The 20,148-nt window shown below is 37.7% G+C and overlaps 1 protein-coding gene across 1 annotated transcript in view; it reads left to right on the forward strand.

The window, feature by feature from the left end:
- Nucleotides 1–712: 712 nt before the first annotated feature.
- Nucleotides 713–20,148, forward strand: part of PPIL3 (peptidylprolyl isomerase (cyclophilin)-like 3) — a 31,373-nt gene continuing 11,937 nt past the window's right edge. Inside the window, exons 1-5 of the mRNA XM_006862036.1 lie at nt 713–778; nt 928–1,002; nt 2,354–2,447; nt 2,869–2,936; nt 17,505–17,623. Of these exons, the coding sequence (XP_006862098.1) occupies nt 713–778; nt 928–1,002; nt 2,354–2,447; nt 2,869–2,936; nt 17,505–17,623 (422 nt within the window). The remainder of the gene's footprint in view (nt 779–927; nt 1,003–2,353; nt 2,448–2,868; nt 2,937–17,504; nt 17,624–20,148) is intronic.

The raw sequence follows: 20,148 nt of genomic DNA on the forward strand, positions 1-20,148 counted from the left end.
ACCATACCTTCTTTCTGTTAGGTATTGTTGTAAGAGAAAGGAAAAAGGAAGCCTTCAAATCATTTACCCCTCTCTGGAATAAGGTGATAAAGCAATAAACAACTTACCAAAAAAGTAGATACCACTGTACGAAAGATACAGTGTGTTTCTAGATGCTGTATGTAGAAGGAACAATCATGCCATTTCTTGCATGATTGTTCCCTCTACATACAGCATCTAGAAACACTGATGCTTTTTATGTTTGTTGTTTGTAGTCAAGAAAGAAAGTGATTTTTAGCCTTGTTTCTCAGCATGAAATTATATAAGGAAATGGTAGAAATTGTGGGCTTTCTGCAATTTCCGGTGTATGTTAGTGATAGTGGGGATTTGCCATATAAATCAGTAATACTAACATAATGTTTTTACTGATGAAAAATGCAAATGTAAAATAATTAATTCCATCTCATTATTTGCTTCCAATAGATACCTTTTTACCTTATCATTTAGATCTATCTTATGGTGGATTTTTTTTTTCCTGCTGTTCTATTAACTTTTAGAGAAGTATACCTCATTTCTCAGCGTTGCTGTGTTAATAGACCCCACTTATCCATGGGAGATATATTCCAAGACATCTAGTCGATGTGTGAGATCATGGATAGTACCAAACCCTAAAATTTCGTCTATAAATTATGAACAGTAAGTGCTTAACCACAACAATGGGTTGGTAGCGGCTATGCCAGAGGATGGCATGGAGATTTCCTCACACTGCTCATTTACCATTTCCAGGCTGCAGTTGACAGTGGGTGACTAAAACTGGAGAGAAGAAGGACTACTGTGGTCTTTCTGCTTTTATTCAGATTGTCATTTTGGATATCCAGTCAGGGAAATAATAACAGTTCATAAAGTCACCTGAAGAAATCTTATTCTCAAATTCTCTCTCCCTTTTAGTCTGTGACATTACATACAGATGTAGGTGATATTAAAATAGAAGTCTTTTGTGAGAGGACACCTAAAACCTGTGAAGTAAGTACCATTATTTACAAATTAAAAATGAGTTTCATTCACTAGGGTAGCCAATTTGAAATTGAACCACGTAAAACAATAACAACAGGAAAAAACTTTTCAATGAAATCATGGTTATGAAGAGCCAGCCATCATAATTTCTGACTTGATTTTTCTCGTTTCTTGATAGCAAAGGTGAATCAGAGAAAAGGTAGATAATTTTTCTCTAAGCATAGAGTAGGAGTCCCTGTGTAATGTACATAGTTAAGCACTTGAATCCTAGTTGAAAGATTGCTCGTTGGAACCTACCCAGAAATGCCTCCAAAGACAAGCCTGGCAATCTCCCTAAGGGTCACAGTTGAAAACCCTGTGGAGTTGACTGGATGTCAACTAACAAGCATAGAGCAGCTGACACCTCTTTTTCTTTTGATTCATTTTCCTCAGGAAAGGTAGATAATTCTTAGAATAAGATAAGAGCCCTGTTGTACACATTATTTCACTTGTGTGAATGACAAAGAAGGAAAATGAATCAGTTGTATATAAGCATTTATTCAGTAGTTATTTATGAAAGGCTATCTTGGTAAGATCTAGAGATGAAGTGATGAGCAGAAGACACCCCTTGCCTTCATGGAGCTTGTATTCTAGCAATGAAAACAGCAAGGATAGGGCCAAGTAATTTTAGAGGGTTATTATGCTTTGAAGAGTCCTGGTGGGGCGCTGTGGGTTAATGCACCAAACTGCAAAGCTGTTTGAACTGCAAGGTCGGTGGTTCAAGCTCACCAGCTGCTCCTTGGAAACCCTATACAGGGTTACTATGGATCAGAACCACCTTGATGGCACTTAGCAACAACAACAACATTATGCTTTGAAAGAAATAAATCAAGTGTTATAATAGAGAAGAATGGAGAAGGAACTAGTAAAGGGAGGAGGGTGAGGGCAGGCCCAGCTACCAAGTGTTACTAGAACTGTAGGTAATGAAGGCCTCTTCTTGGGAAAAGATGTAAGAAGAACACTGCAGATACAGAAACAGCAGGAGCAAAGGCCTTGAGGTGGGAAAGCCTGCTTCTTTGGAGCGAATTACCAGAAAAGTGATGGGGTTAACTTAGAAAGCAACAGGGATGAGTACAGTCTCTTATAAGACGGGAAGGTAAGCCAGGTCATGCAGGCCCTATTAGGCCCTTTTGAAGCTTTTGTATTGAATTCTAAAAGCAGAAGGAAGCCAGAGTGTAAGCAGGGCAGTAACATTATCCAAAGTAATATATATCAGAAAGTTTTCATTTGATATTTTGCTAAATAGTGTAATCAGTAAATATGATTAGTTCTTATCGGCTGCATCATTTCTCAGTCATTTCCAATCATTTTTACTTTCTAGAATTTCTTGGCTCTTTGTGCCAGTAATTACTACAATGGCTGTTTATTCCATAGAAATATCAAGGGTTTCATGGTTCAAACAGGAGATCCAACAGGTAAGTTATTCCATTAATTGATATCAAGGTGATTGGGTATATAGAGTGAAAAAGAGGGTATCAGAAGAATAGAAAAAGAAAACCATGTGGATTTTTATAATCAGCGTATCTTACCATAACAAGAAATTTTTAAACAGAAGCTACTAGCTGGTGTTACACTGTAGGATCAGCAACTGGTCTAAGAACCACAAGATCAGCAGTTCAAACCCACCAGCTGCTCCTCAAAAACCCTATCCAGGGTTACTATGAGTCAGAATCTACTTGATGACACTTAGAAACAACATTAGCACCTACCCCTAAAACTAGCCCTTAAATTTTAGAAAATACAAATAAGAGTCTCTTAAACCCCCAACCCTACCCCAAGAATCTTTTTCAACTTTCAGTGCATACTTGTTTTTTGTTTGCTTGTGTTATAATATAGGTACTGGAAGAGGAGGTAGCAGTATCTGGGGCAAGAAGTTTGAGGATGAATACAGTGAATATCTTAAGGTATATCCCCAGTGCTTCACAATCTATTTCCTGATGACTTGGTTACACTTGGAAATGTTGAGAAGTATGTTGTTGTAATGTGTATCCACATCATTAGTAAGGAAATATATGTTGTTATTGTTGTTAGGTCCCATCATGTCAGTAGCGACTCATAGTGACCCTATGCACAACAGAATGAAACACTTCCACGTCCTGTGCCAAACTCACAGTCGTTGCTACATTTGAGCCCATTACTGCTGCCACTGTGCCAGTCCATCTTGTTAGGGGTTTTCCTCTTTTTCTCCAATCCTCTACTTTACTAAACATGTATCCTTCTCCAGGGACTGGTCCCTACTGATAACATGTCTGAAGTATGAGAGATGAAGTCTGTCCATGCTGACCTCTAAGGAGCATTCCTGGCTGTACTTCTTCCAACATAGATCGGTTTGTTCTTTTGGCAGTCCATTGTACTTTTAATATTCTTCTCCAACACCATAACTTAAATGCATCAATTCTTCTACAGTCTTCCTTATTCTTTGTCCAACTTTCATATGCATATGAGGTTATTGAAAATACCATAGCTTAGGTCAGTCCCACCTTAGTCCTCAAAATAAAGTGACGTGTTTGCCCTTCAACACTTTCAAGGAAGTCTTGTGCAGCAGATTTGCCTAATGCAATACATCGTTTGATTTCTTGATTTCTGCTTCCATGAGTGTTGTTGATTGATCCAAACAAAATGAAATCGTTGACAACTTCAATCTTTTCTCCATCGATATGGATGTTGTTAATTGGTTACATAGTAAGGATTTTTGTTTTCTTTACATTGAGATACAACCCATACTGAACGCTGCGGTCTTTGGTCTTCATTAGTATTTTAAGTCCTTTTGCTTTCAGAAAGCAAGGTTGTGTCATCTGCATGTGCAGGTTATTAATGAGCCTTCCTCCAATCCTGATGCCATATTTTTCTTCATATAATCCAGTTTCTCAAATTATTTGCTTGGCATGCACATTGAATACATATGGTGAAAAAATTCAACCCTGGTGCACACCTTTTGTAATTTTAAACCATTCAGTGTTCCTTTAATCCAAGAGGAACAACTGCCTCTTGGCCTCATGAACACAGTTAAGTGTTCTTGAATACTCATTCTCCACAGTGTTGTCCATAGCTTGTCATGATCCACACAATTGAAAGCCTTTGTGTAGTCAATAAAGCACATGTAAACATCTTTCTGGTATTCTCTGCTTTCACCCAAGATCCATCTCATGTCAGCAGTGATATCCCTCATTCCAAATCCTCTTCTGAATCCAGCTTGAACCTCTGGAAGTTCTCTGTCAATGTATGGTTGCCGCCTTTTTTGTATTATCTTTATCAAAAGTTTAATATTATATTAATGATAATTTTTTTGATGATTTCCACATCCATTGGGTCACTTCTTTTTGGAATGGGCACAAATATGGATCTATTCCAGTCAGTTGGCTAGGTAGTTGTCTTCCATATTTCTTGGCATAGATGAGTAAATGCCTCCAGTGATCCTTCAGTTTGTTGAAAGATTTCAATTTGTATTCCATCAATTCCTGGTGCCTTGTTTTTTGCCAATGACTTCAATGCACATTCGATTTCTTCCTTCAGTATCATTGGCTCTTGATCATATGCTACCTCTTGAAATCATTGAACATTGACCATTTCTCTTTGGTATAGTGACTCTGTATATTCCTTTTGATGCTTTCTGCATCATTCATTATTTTGTCCTTAGAATTCTTTAATATTGCAAATTGAGGCTTAACATTATTTTGTCCTTAGAATTCTTTAATATTGCAAATTGAGGCTTAATTTTTTTCCCTTCAGTTTCCTCAGCTTGAGAAGTGCTGAGTGTGTTTTTCTTTTGGCATTCTACCTCCAGGTCTTTGTACACTTGTCTTCTTGAGCTGCTCTTTGAAATTTTATGTTTAGCTCTTTTACATCCTTATTTATTCCATTTACTTTAGCATCTCTATGCTGGAGAGCAAGTTTCAGAGTCTCTTCTGACATTCATTTTGGTCTTTGTCTTCTTGTCTACCTTTTGCTTCCTTCATGTATGATTTTCTTGATGTTATCCAACAACTCTACTAGTTTTCAGTCTTTAGTGTCTTTAAGGCATCATATCTTGAGGTAATCTCTAAATTTAGGTGGAATATAATCAAGGTCATATTTTGGCTCTCGTGGACTTGTTTTTGTTTTCTTCTGCTTCAACCTGAGCTTGCATATGAGCAGTTGATGGTCTGTTCCACAATCTGCCCCTTGTTTTATTTTGGATGCTAATATGGAGTTTTTCCACCATCTCTTTCCACAGATGTAGTCAAGTGATTTCTGTATAGTCTATCTGGTGAGGTCAATGTGTATAGCCATCTTTTATGTTGTTTGAAAAAGGTGTTTGCAATGAACAAGTCACTGATCTTGCAAAATTTTATCATGCAATCACCATCATCATTCCTAGTACCAAGACCATACTTTCCAACTACTGATCTTTTTTTCTCTTTGTTTCCAACCTTTGCATTCCAGTCGCCAGTAATTATCAACACATCTTGATTGCATATTTGATCAATTTCAGACTGAAGAAGTTGGTAGAATTCTTGAATTTCATCATCATTGACTTTAGAGGTTGGTGCGTAAATTTGAATAATAGTTGTATTAACTGGTCTTCTTGTTTTTGTTGTCATTAAGTGCCCTCAAATCGGTTCCAACCCATAATGACCCTGTATAGGGTTTCTGAGGAGTGACTGGTGAGCTAGAACCCCCAACCTTGCAAACTGACTTTACAGACCAGCACATTAACTCACATATTATCCTATCACAGACAGCATTGTACTTCAAGACAGATCTTTATATGTTCTTTTTGATGATGAATGAGACACCATTCCTCCTTAATTTGTCATTCCCATGTAATTGTCAGATTGAAAATGGCCAATACCAGTCCATTTCAAATCACTAATGCCTAGGATTTCGATGATTATATGCTCCATTTCATTTTTGACAATTTGCAGTTTTCCTAGATTTATGCTTCATACATTCCATGTTCCAATTATTAATGGATGCTTACAGTTGTTTCTAAGGAGCTCTTAGGAATTGGGCTGCAAACCGCAAGGTCAGCATTTCAAAACTACCAGCTGTTCTGCGGGAGAAGGATGATGCTTTCTGCTCCCGTAAAGATTTACAGCCTCGGAAACCCTGTACAGGGTCGCTATGGGTCGGAACAGACTCCACGGCACATAACAACAACAACAGCAGTTGTTTCTCTTCATTTTGAGTTGTGCCCATCAGCAAAGGAAGGTCCCAGAAGTTACTCCTTTAGCGTCACCACCGTTGATTCTGCTTTGAGGAAGCAGCTCTTCCCCGGTCTTCCAACCTCAGGGGCTCATTTTCTGGCACTATATTTGACAATATTCTGGTGCTCTTCGTCATGTTTCAGTATTCAATATTCTGGTATTATCTGACAGTGTTTCATTGCTATTCATAATGTTTTCAGTGACTCAATATCCAGAAGTAATCTGTCTGTCCTCCTTCCTAATCTGTCTGGATGCTCACCTAAAACCTGTGCATTATGAGTGACGCTGCTGGTATTTAAAATTCTAGTGGCATAGTAAACCATATAGTTGTCAGAGTCCACATGGCCAATCCCAATCCATTTCAGCACATTAGTACCTAGAATGGACTCCATTTCACTTTTGACAGCTTCAAATTTTCCTAGATTCCTATTTCGTACATTCCTAGTTCCGATTATTCATGTATATTTACAGCTGTTTCTCCTCATTTTGAGTTGTCCATTCATGTCATCATGGTCACCTCTACTTTGAGATGACATCTCTTCCCTGGTCATATTTTGAGTGCCTTCCAACCTGAGGGGCTCATCTTCTAGCACTGTACTTGACACTATTCTGGTGCTGACGGTGTTCCACTGCTTTTCATAAGGTCTTCAGTGACTAAATAGTCAAGTAGTCCATCTCTCCTTCTTCCTAGTCTGTCTTCATCTGGAAGCTCAGCTGAAACCTGTCCATCATGAGCAATCCTGATGGTATTTAAAATATTCATGACATAGCTTCCAGAATCACAGCAACAGAATTGCTACTAGAGTATGACAAACTGACAGATGAGTGGTGGAGGAAATATTTGAGGTGCCTTCAAAAAGTTTATGGGAAAATAGAATTGAAAAATAATGAAATTATTCCATGAGTTTTTTGAAGTCCTTTCTGAGTGTGTGTATATATTTTAATTTTTTAAATTTTTTTATTTTTTTGCCCCTTTTTGGTAGTTTTTCCACACTTGGTAGTAAATGATATTAGAGAGAAACTATAAATGGCAATTATGTTGTTGTTATGTGCTGTGGTGTTGGTTCTGACCCATAGCAACCCTGTACAAGGTTTCCAGGGCTGTAAATCTTTATAGGAACAGAACGACTCATTTTTCTCCCACGGAACAGCTGATAGTTTCGAACTGCTGACCCTGAGGTTAGCAGCCCGATTTGAGCCAGACATATATATTGGAATCTCTGTATCACATGGATCTTGATATTAAATTAACTTTTTTAAATGTTCCAACCTGAACTGTTTGCTTAGCTATGCAAAGGCCATGAGTCACTGACTTTTTTTGAGTGTAGAGAGGATAGGCTATCAAACTTTCTGCTTGAAGATACCACTCATCACCAAGCCCCAAATTTATCATCTTCTGTTAGATGTTTAAGCTCAATGTCTACAGTAAATTTCAACTGTTAAAGAGAAGAATATATAAATCATTCCGCACCTTGGTAAATTAGGGATTTTTATTTCCTTTGCTATAGATTTTTCCATATTTTTCACACTTTCTATAGAAAAAATTTTTTTTCTAAAAATAAAAAGCTAGAAAATGCCTATAAAAAATAAGTGAGCTCCACTTCCAGACATAACTTCAGTTAACAGTTTATTGTGTGGCCTTTCTATATTTGTATAATGATAACTTTATAATTTAAATTATAAAATTTGTAGTTTAAAAAAGAAAGATACATAAATGCTCCTCAATCCGAATATATAACTTACATTGTATTTCAGTGACATGAAAATATATCTAGCTCAAATTCTATCTATAATAAAAATCATGTGATATTTAATCTGTGGGACTAGGGATAATTTCTTTCATCTTCATTTGTCTTTTTTATCGTATTACAGTACTACTTTTGTTACAGGAGCTTGCATTGAGAGGTGATAGACTTTAAAAGCCATCCTTCCCCTGAATTAAAAACTAAGCTATTTTTTAAAAAAAACATGGATTAATAACTGCTTCCATAACCCTAATCTATCATCCTATACCAGTAGTTTTCAACATTGTCTATGACACAGTCCTCTGGAAGTTTTACAAATATTGAAAGTCGAGCTCTAATCTCATCCTATACCTTCCCCTAAAAACAATGCATAGGACTGCTTAGGAGCTTGATTATATATAAAGTTCCCGGGATATTTCAGTGCAGACAGAGTTAAAAACCACTGCCTTATACAGTAAATATATATATTGAACTTTCACATACTCTGTGACCCAGAAATTCCAGTGCTAAATGGTTACTGAAGATAAACTCATGTATATGTATACCAGAAGACATGTTCAAGAGCGTTCTAGAGTACTGATTGTAAAAGCAGAGGTCCAGAAACAACCTAAATGTTATAGCATGGATAAATATAGAGTCTACTAAATAATGAAATAATGTAGAGCAGGTCAAAAAATCAATGAACTTAAAAAAGTCAGTGAACTGCAGTGACATACATGTATGACTCTTAGAAACATAATATTAAGTATGCAAATCAAGTTCCAGAACTACCAAGTACAATACTATTTTATAGAGAGTTTAGCAACAAACAAAAGGAAATAGTGTGCCATTTGTTATTTAGGCAGAATATACAATGTGTTGTTAAGGCATATATAAATAGAATAGCTATTTACCTCTAAAGAGTCAGAAGAGGAGCATCTATTTATATGCAATAGTATTGGTACATTTTACTTCATAAAGTTGGGAAGTAGGTTAATGGATATTTATACAACTGATACATATGTTCTTGTATATGTTTCACATTAAGTTTGATTGGGAACTACCTTTTAGGAGCCAAGAAAGCCTTTAGGTTTTGATGTGGCTGCATCTCTCTGGCTCATCTAATTAGTTGGACCTGCTGAAAAGCTAAAGAGTAATCTGTGGAGTTTCTGTAGCATATTTTATATTTGATCACCTTCTTAAACCATTATCATGGTTCTTGGTCATGCCTTCAGGATTTCTTTATTTGTAAGGCCCTTCTAATTCTTTTTTTTTTTCAAAAGCTTTTATTGTGAACTGAGTGATAGTTTACATGGCAGAATATCAGTTTTACACTCAACCAATTGTATTTGGTTTCATTGCAATGATTACAATCCCCTACATGCACCACCTTTTTTTGTTTTGTTTTTTATGTATACAAAACACACATGAATAATCATTTAAACAACCAAAGGGCACATTCTGCCTTTCTCTTGCCCACTGGCACACAACCTTTTTCTTTCCACAAGTCTAGAGTCCTCAGCTGCTCTATCTCTCCATGCAATCACCTTTGCCTCTGTTTCTGGTGTCACTGTTTCTCTGGTTAGGCTCCCAGGCTCAGCTCATGCTCTTCCCTTTTGATGGTACTTAACAATAACAACAACAGACTTTAAAGGAGCGGTGGGGGGCGCAGCTGTAAAGGCATGAGGACCTTGATGGCCCTCTGTTCCTGGAATGTAAGATTAACTACTGCCCCTTTTTTGTTACACATCATCTACCTTTACAGTTGTGACAGTTGTAATTAGTCATGAAAGCAATTATTCACCATGGAATCAAAAGAATCCTATCCCCATGCCCTGTCACCAGACCTGTCTAGACAAGATGAAAACTATTCAGTGGCAATTCTACCCTCCCCACTTCACTCTGAAACTAAACTCACTCTTGAAAACTTGTAAGCCAGCCACTTCGTACCTTTACATTGTTGTTGTTGTTATTAAGTGCCATCAAGTTGTTTCTGACCCTGTATAGGGTTTCCATGGAGCAGCTGGTGGTTTTGAACTGCCAACCTTGTGGTTCACATTCCAATGCTGATCCTACAGCACCACACCAGGAGTCCTCATACCTTTATAGTCCCCCCATTTTAGGTTGTTGTTAAGTGCTGTTGAGTCAGTTCCAAGCCATAGCAGCCCTGTATTAAGTTTTCCAAGGAGCGGCTGATGAGCCACCAATGTCTGAGTTGCCTGTCCCTATCAGCCTTATGTACTGAGAAGATAGGCTTAATCCTTGATGTGAAGACTCCTTCCCTCTTGGTATTTTGAGCAACTACATCCATAAGCAAAGGTCAAGTTCATCAGACTAGCAATTTACACTTGTTTTCTCTATCAAACTTCTTTATCTTCTTCTAGTTGATTTCTGATCATCAAGCTATCCAAGCTAGGTCAATTGTGTACTGTCTGCAAGTTTAGTGTTCTTGTGCGCCTCCCCTTACTTCAGATCAGTTGGATGCTTCACTCTCAGCTCTAGCCCCTAGTGGCTAAGTCAGTGTTCATGGACTCAGGAGTTCCCAAGTCTCCTGAAACTTCAAACCAATCAGCCCTTCTTCTTCTTTCTCTCATCTCAAGGCTGACAGGAGTCTGTGGAACATGGTTGAAGTTAGCCCTTGTCTTTGTTACTGCCTTTCCCCCACTTCCACTCACAAGTAGACCAACATGGTCACCAGTGAACTGACAAGCGTGCTCGTGTGTTCCCTTTGCGTTTCAGTCTTGGAAAGGGGTTTTCCTGAAGAAGGCCCTTCTACTTCTTATAACAGTCTCTTATATAACAAATATCATGAATGAACTATATGAGTCTTTTCTTAGATTAGCCAGTCCTGGAGTTATGACCTTACTCCCTATTAGTTGAAGACCCACAAATGTGTTGTTTAAAAATAAAAAAATTAAAAAGACAAGAGATATACTCTTCATTTTTCCAGTTTCTACCATACTCTCTATGCATTCTGCCTAGTTTATTATCTATTTATTATCTGTCTGATCCTTGTGAGTTTTGAAATATAAAGAGACCCCTGAACTCGTACAACCTCCCTTGTTTTACAGATAAAGAAACTAACAGAGTCCAGTGTATGTTGAAGAAATCTTGAGGGTGTGGGTTTTGTTGTCCTCCTGATCATTTCATGCCAATACACCATTCTTTAATATAAATGTAAGGACTGTTTCTATTCTACATTGGTGTTGCTGAAAGTGTTTGTGACTGTCTTTCTCCAAAGTGAAAATGAAATTAATTGAGGAGTATGATTTGATATATAAACAATTTACATAGAAGGTTTTAGGGATTTGAGTGATACAGAACCTTATCAGTCTTGATAGAGAGAAACCGGGTAAATGTTTTCTTGGTCCCTTACATATTAAGAAATGTGGACATCAGACTGAAAAAAGCAAGAGGTCATTAAAAAGACAGGAAAAAAAGAAAAGACCAAATGATGTAAGAAAATACTCTTAAAACTGGCTTTTAAATATAGAGTAGCCAAAGCAAATGAGAGAAATGATGATGTAAAAGAGCTGAACTGAAGATTTCAAAGGGCATCTTGAGAAGACAACATAAAGTATTATAATGAAATGTGCCAGACTTGGAGTTAGAAACCCAAAAGAGAAAATGACACTTGATATACCTCATACCGAAAGGTTGGAAGAAAATATCCAAACCTTGAATTGCAATGTTGAAGGATTGCATGGACAAAATAATGAATCAGTAAGCATCAAAAGAAGATAGAAGGAAAACACCAAGTCACTGCACCAAAATGAATTGGTCAATGTTCAGTCAGTTCAGGAGGTGGCATTTGATTGAGAAACAGTGGTATTAAAGCAAGAAGTCCAACCTGCACTGAAGGAATAGATGAAAAACAAGGTTTTAAGAATTGACAGAGAACCAACTGAGATGCTTCAACAAATGGATGCAATGCAGGAAACAAGGTGTTCATGTATGCCAAGCATTTGGAAAACAGCTGTCTGGCCAATATGGAAGAGATCCATATTTGTGCCCATTCTACAATGGACACAAATTCCATAATTTTCAGAAGGTGGAAATTATTGACCTTTATTGTTAATATCAGACACAAGTAAAATTTTGCTGAACATAATTCAAAAATTGTTGCAGCAGTACATTAAAAGAAAACTGCCAAAAATTCAAGCCAGATTCAAAAGAGGATGTAGAATGAGTGATGTCACTGCTGGTGCCAGATGAAGCTTGTCTGAAAGCAGAGAATACCAGAAAAATGTTATCTTAGTTCTCTAGTGCTGCTATAACAGAAATAGCACATGTGGAGAACATTAACAAGCAGGTATGTTTTCTCTGAGTTTAGGAGGTTTGAAGTCTGAATTCAGAGTACCATACCAGCTCTGGGAAAAGATCGTAGTCTCCTTTTAGCATCCATCTCCATTCCTTGAAGAGTCTTGGTATCAACCTTTCCTTGAATTTAGGAGCTTCACACCACTGTGTGTCTGTCAGTTTGTCGTACTGTGGTGGTTTACGTGTTGCTGTGATGCTGGAAGCTGTGCCACCGTTAGGTTAAATACCTGCAGGGTCGCCCGTGGTAGACAGGTTTCAGGTGAGCTTCCAGACTGAGACTGACTAGGAAGAAGGAGAGGCAGAATACTTCTGAATATTTAGCCACTGAAAATTTATGAATAGCAGTGGAACACTGTCAGATAGCACCAGAATATTGAATATTGAGACATGGTCAGTAACACCAGAATACTGTCAGATATCGTGCCAGAATATAAATCCCACAGGTTGGAAGGTACTCAAAATATGACTTGGGCAGTGCTGCCTCCTCAAAGTGGTTGACCATGATGACACTAGAGGAATAGAGCTTTTGGACCTTTATTTCTTGATGGGGCACAACTCACAATAAGGAGAAAAAGCTGTAAACATATATTAATAATCAGAACTTGGAATGTATGAACTATGAATCTAGGAAATTTAAAGTTGTCAAAAAGGAAATGGAACCCATAAAGATCTGTATCTAGGTATTAATGACCTGAAATGGACTGGTATTGGCCATTTAGAATCTGACAAATATATGATTTACTATGCCAAGAATGACAGATTAAAAAGGAATGGTGTTGCATTCATCTTTAAAAAGAACATTTCAAGATCCATTTAAAGTATAAAGCTGTTTGTGATAGGTTAACATATATATGCCTACAAGGAAGACTACTACTCAAATTACTCACCAACAACTAAAGCCAGTGAGGATGAAATTGAAGAATTCTATCAACTTTTTCAGTTAAAATAGATGAAACATGCAATCAAGATGTATTGATCATTGCTGGTGATTGAAATGCAAAGATTGGAAACAAAGAGGAAGGATCAGTAGTTGCAAAATATGGCCTTGGTGATAGAAACGATGCTGGATATCACATGATAGAATTTTGCAAGACTTACTCATTGCAAATATCCTTTTATTTATTTATTTTAATTTTTGCTTGCTTTTCAAATTTCTTTTTAAAACAACATAAATACACATGGACCTCACCAGATAGAATACACAGAAATCAAATTGACTACATTTGTGGGAAGAGACAGTAGGAAAGCTCCATATCATCAGCCAAAACAAGGCCAGGGGCAGATTTGTGGAACAGACCATCAATTTCTCATATGCAAGTTCAGGCTGAAGCTAAAGAAAATTAAAACAAGTCCACAAGAGCTAAAATCATACCTTGAACATATCCACCTGAATTTAGAGATCATTTCAAGTACAGATTTGATGCATTAGACACTAATGATGGAAGAGCACAAGAGTTGTGGGGTAACAACAACATCATACAGGAAGAAAGCAAAAGGTCATTAAGAAGACAAGAAATACAAAAAAGGCCAAAATGAATTATCAGAAGAGACTCTGAAACATGCTCTCCAGCATAGAGATGCTAAAGTAAATGGAAAAAATAATGCCTTAAAAAAATAAAGCTGAACAGAAAATTCAAAGGGCAGTTCCAGAAGACAAAGTCAGATATTAGTATGAAACGTACAGAGACCTGGAGTTAGAGAAGCAAAAGGTAGAATGAAAGGCAGAACACGCTTATCATTTCTCAAGCTAAAAGAACTGAAGGAAAACAAATCAAGCCTTGAATTGTAGTATTGAAGGATTCTTCGGGTAAAATATTGTTGTTAAGTGCTGTCAAGTCGATTCCAACCCATAGTGACCCAGTATAGTGTTTACAAGGAGCAGCTGGTGAGCTTGAACCACTGACCTTATAGTTCAAATAACTTTGCAGTCTGATGCGTTAGTCCACAGTGCCACACCAGGATTCCATTGAAGGAAGTAGGTAGTATCAAAAGAAGATGGAAGAAATGCACAGAGTCAATACTGAAAAGAAATGGTTGATGTTCAACCATTTTAAAAGATAGCATATGATCAAAAAAAACCAGTGCTACTTAAAGAATAAGTCCAAGGTGCACTGAAGGCATGGCAATGAACAAGTCTCCAGGAATTGATGGAATACAAATTGAAGTCTTTCAACAAACTGATGTAGTACTGAAGGCACTTAATTCATCTATGCCAAGAAATTTAGAAGACAGCTACCTGGCCAGCTGATTGGAAGACATCCATATTTGTGCCCATTCCAAAGAGAGGTCACCCAACAGAATGCAGAAAACATCGGACAATATCATTAATACCACATGCAAGTAAAATTTTGCCAAACATAATTCAAAAACTGCTACAACATTATATTGACAATGAACTATCAGAGGTGCAAGCTAGATTCAGACCAGGACATGGAACAAGGGATATCATTGCCCGTGTCAGATGGATCTTGCCTGAAAGCAGAGAACACCAGAAAGATATTTACCTGTGTTTTATTGACTAAGGCTTTCAATTGATTGGATCATTACAAGCTGTGGACAATATTGAAAAGAATGCGTATTCCAGAACACTTAATTGTGATCATGAGGATTCTGTACATAGACAAAGAGGCAGTTGTTTGAACAGAACAAGGGGACACTGAATGTTTTAAAATCAGGAAAGGTGTTTTTCATGGTTGTATTCTTTCTCCGTACTTATTCAGTCTGCATGCTGAGCAAATAATCCAAGAAGCTGGATTATATGAAGAACATGGCATCAGGAATGAATGAAGACTCATCAACAACCTGTTATATACAGATGATACACCCTTGCTTGCTGAAAGCAAAGAGTACTTAAAATACTTGCTGATGAAGATTAAACACCACAGCCTTTGGTATGGATTGCACCTCAATGTAAAGAAAACAAAAATCCTCACCACTGCTCCAAAAAATAGCATGATAAATGGAAAAATATTAAAGTTGTCAAAGACTTCATTTTTCATGAATCCATAATCAACACTCCTGGAAACATCAGCCAGCAAATTAAATGACGTGTTGCATTGGGCAAATATGCACAAGACCGCTTTAAGGTGTTGAAGAACAAAGATGTCAGTTTGAGGACTAAGTTGTACCTGACCCGAACCATATTATTCTCAATAGTTTCATATGCATGTGAATATTGGACAGTGAATAAGGAAGACCATAGAATTGATACATTTTAATTATAGCATTGAGAATATTGAAAGTACCATAGACTTCTAGAAAAAAAACCTTCTGCTTTGGAAGAAGTACAACCAGAATGCTCCATAGAGGCCAGGATGTGGAGACTTGTCTCTCATACTTCGCATATATCATCAGAAGGGACCAGTGTCTGGAGAAAGACACCATGTTTGGTATAGTGGAGAGACAGCAAGGAAGAGGGAGCCTCCAGCCAGGTGGAGTGGCAGTAGTAATGAGTTTAAGCTTAACGATGATTGTGAGGATGGTGCAGGACTGCACAGTGTTCGTTCTATTGTACATAAGGTCACTGTGACTCGGAGCTGACTCAACTGTACTTAACAACCACACCCCAGGAGCTTAACAATGCAGGGGAACCAGGTCCGAACGACTCACGTCATTCCAGGCTCTTCTTTCTTGTGATAGTAGGTTCATCTATCGCTCTCCTTTTATATCTTTTGTAAGAGTAAAAGGGGAGCTCAGTGACTCCACATGATAAGCACTGGACTGCTAAATACAAGGTTCAAGCCCACCAGCCACTCTGCAGGAGACAGATCAGGCTTTTTGCTCTCACAATGTTTTAAAGCTTCAGAACCCCTACACAGGGTTGCTATGAGTTAGAACCAACTCAACGGCACTTAACAACAAGATAAAAGGTTTTGCAGACCACCACACCTCTGGGAAACTCAGGACATAAGATCCGGGTTGTGATGGGATTGAGGGTTTTGTACTGTAACCCACCCGTCATCATCTTAAAAGTTTATCACATCAGATCACATCATGGGGGATCATCGTATAACTGCCATATTACATCATTACAAAACTGACAAACCACTGAGAATCATGGCCCAGCCAAACTGACGCATGTTTGAGGGGGACACCATTTTCTCCATGACAGATACCCATCTGTAATTTAATGACTATGCAAAAGTATTAGTCTATATATAGCTCATAAATTATAGATAACATTGGGAAGAATGAGAATTCCAGAACACTCATTGTCTTCACTATATAGACCAAGAGGCAGTTCTTTGAATGGAACAAAGGGACAGTGTGTGGTTTAAAATCAGGAGAGGCATGCATCAAGGTTTTACCCTTTCACTGTACTTAATCTGTATGGTGAACAAATCTGAGAAGCTGAATTATATAAAGAACACAGCGTCATGATTGGAGGGAAAACTCATTAAGAATTTGCTATTATATTCAGATAACCAATCTTGCTTTCTGAAAATGAAGAAGACTTGAAGCACTCACTGATGAAGATCAGCATCTAGAGTCTTCAGTATGAATTATACCTCAACATAAAAATCCTCACAACTGGACCAATAAGCAGCAGCATGATAAATATTGAGAATAGAGAAAAGCTGTCAGGATTTCATTTTACTTGGATCCACAGTCAACTCCCAAGGAAGAGGCAGTCAAGAAATCAAACAATGTCTTGCATTGGACAAATCTGCAAAAGACCTCTTTATAAAATATTAAAAAGCAAATATGTCACTCTGAAGACTAAGGTGCACCTAACCCAATCCATGGTATTGTTAATCAGCTTGTATGCATGTGAAAGCTGGGCAGTGAATAAAGAATGAGAAAGAATGGATGCATTTGAAATATGGTGTTGGCAAAGAATATTGAAAGTACCATGGACTGCCAGAACAAAGAACAAACCTGTCTTGAAGAAGTATAGCTTCTATGAAGAGATGTTGAAACTTCATCTCATTCATTTTGGACATATTGTCAGGAGGGACCAGTCCCGGGAGGACATCTTGCTTGGGAAAGTGGAGGGTGACCAAAAAAGAAAAAGATCTTAATAAAATAGATTTACGCAATGGCTGCAGCAATTGGCTTAAGCATAGCAACGATTGTGAGCCTGTCACATGACCAGGCAGTGTTTTATTTTGTTTTACATAGGGTCACTAGGATTCAGAATCAACTCAATTGCACCTAACAACAGCAAAGAGTGTATGTCTTATTTCAGTTATAGTTGGAATCTTTTTTATATAAATATAAATTAACTGGTCTGTCTTTTTAGCACAACGTTAGAGGTGTTGTATCCATGGCTAATAATGGCCCAAACACCAATGGATCCCAGTTCTTCATCACCTATGGCAAGCAGCCACATTTGGACATGAAGTACACAGTATTTGGAAAGTGAGTATTTTGGTTGTGGTTTGATCCTTTGGAATTTCAATGCAAGGAGTACAGAATAAGTAGTTGTGGTAATTAATATATTTTTAATTACATTTTTTAAACTTTTTTATTGTGAATTGAGTTTACAAAGTTTACAAAGCAGATCATTCATTTTACATTCGACAAATCATACTTTGTTTCATCTCTGTCACAATCCCCTCAGGATCACTTCCCATCCTTCCTCCCTGTGTTTCCTGTTTCCATTCCTTCTGTCTCCACTCTTCTGAATTTTGTCCTTAGGTTATTGCTGTCCATTTGATTTCAATTGATTGACCATTCTGTGGTGGGCATAGCTCACGAGTGTTGTTGTCCCTCAATATACTTATCATTGCCTGGCTGATAATTGAGGCATGGGGGTGAGTTAAGTTCCAGACCTTAAGAGTGACCAAAGATCACAGCCTCAGGTTTCCACCCGAGGTCTCTGTCTGACCAGTAAGCTTGGTCTTTTTTATGGTTTTGAATTTTGTTCCACATTTCCTCCCACTCTATCTAGGACCTTCTAAAGTGATTCCTTTCAGAACAGTTGGTTGTGGTAGCTGAACACCATCTAGCTCTTATAGTCCCAGGGTAGTGCACATTGATGTACCTGTGGTCCATTAGTCCATTGGACAGTTGTTTCCAGGCATCTTCAGTTTTGAACATTCTTCTTTCCTCTGGACAGGGAGAGACCAATAGGTGCACCTTAGATGGCCTCTTATGAGCTTTTACGAACTCAGTCACTCATTACTCACCAAAATAGTGTGTAAAACATTATGTTTATAGACTATATAGCATAATTAACATTGCAAAGAACAGTGTGAGACTAAATGTACCTAGAGTTTAAACCCAGTGTGCAGCAACCCTGTAATCTTAGGAAAGCTTAATAACTTCTCTGAGACTCAGTTTCCTTATTTGTAAAAATGAGTTGATTTTTTTTTTTTTTTCAGGATTGTTAGCAAATTAACAGTCATGTGTCTGTTTTCAATATGATTATTAATGGCTACAGTTTACAGATCTGACAGTGGCTTAGACAAGAGATGTCCAAGACTACTGTGGTGTCTCCATTGTGTTGTCAATGTCTCAACCATCTTTCATTTCCAACCTCAGACTCATCTCATGGTCATAATGTGGCCATCACAGCCTCTGTGTTCCTGCTAGCTGAGTCAGTTTTCCTGGAATACTTAATACTTAGTCATGTGGTTACCTCCTACCTGTAAGAGAAGCTGTTGTTATTGTTGTTAAGTGCCACTGAGTCAGTTCAGATTCATAGTGACCCTTTATAGGGTTTCCGAGGCTGTAAATCTTTGCAGGAGCAGGAAGTCTCATCTTTCTCACTCCGGACCACTGGTGGACTTGAACCACTGACCTTGGGTTCCCAGTCCAATGCTTATCCTACAGAGCCACCACACTCCCATAAGGTAGGCTAGGAAATACCTTTTCAGCTGGGCACACCCTCAGTAAAATTAGGTTTTTGTGAGTAAGAAGGAGTAAAGTTGCCTTAGGGAAACATTGAGTGGTCTCTACTAGAATATCATTCCTGTAGCTTCAGTTTCTCTTACTGGCTTATACAGTGGAAAAGGCTTTGAAACTTAAAATTTAAAGGCCTTGTTGCTGATATCCATTATTTCCTATATCCTTTTTAAATGTTATCTTTTTTTAAGTAGATGCTATCAATTTTAAGAAGCCCTGGGAGCATAGTAGGTTATGAGTTGGGCTGCTAACCTCAAGGTCAGTAGTTTCAATCTACCAACTGCTCCATGGGAGAAAGATGATGATTTCTGCTCCCATACCCCATACAGGATCGCTATGTGTTGGAACCGACTCAGTGGCACATAACCACCACTGTAAATTTGAGGATTTATTTGTGGGCTGTAAAGTAAACACTGGACTTCTAGCCCCAAGGTCACTGGTTCAAACCCATCATATGCTCCTCAGAAACCCTATACAAGGTCATGATTGGTTGGAACTCACTCAACAGCGCTTAACAACAACAGTAATTTGCACTGCACTAAAAGGTGTAATCTAAAAAGCCACATATGTATTTTATTTGTAGGCTAGCTCTCAATTATTTTTTTACTGATGGAAATTGAAGTGGGCTTGTCACAGGTTGAGTTAACTGACAGTTTTTTCTATTTTTATTATTACTGTTTGTTATTTTCCAGATGTAAAAAGTAAAAATACCCTAACCTTAACAATAAAGTGTAAAGTGAGCTCCCACTTTAGGGCCTCCTATGTAGTGTAGTACTGATCATATTAGTGTCTTCCCTACATGCTTTCTCTGGGTATTTCTTAGAGCAAAAAAGTTAAATTGTTCCCATTTGTAGCTATTTTGTGTGCTTGTAAGAATGGGGCAGGATATAATGTTCAGTTAGTTTGATGGAAATATCTTCACTCACTGTTATTGACTAAAGGTATAAAAGTGTATTTTCATATCACTTCTGAATTTTGACCCATATCTATAGTGTGAAATCAATAAGTATCTTATTATACACTCAACTAAGGAATAC

This window comes from Chrysochloris asiatica, unplaced genomic scaffold (genome assembly GCF_000296735.1).
Source record: "Chrysochloris asiatica unplaced genomic scaffold, ChrAsi1.0 scaffold00045, whole genome shotgun sequence".
NCBI lineage: Eukaryota > Metazoa > Chordata > Mammalia > Afrosoricida > Chrysochloridae > Chrysochloris > Chrysochloris asiatica.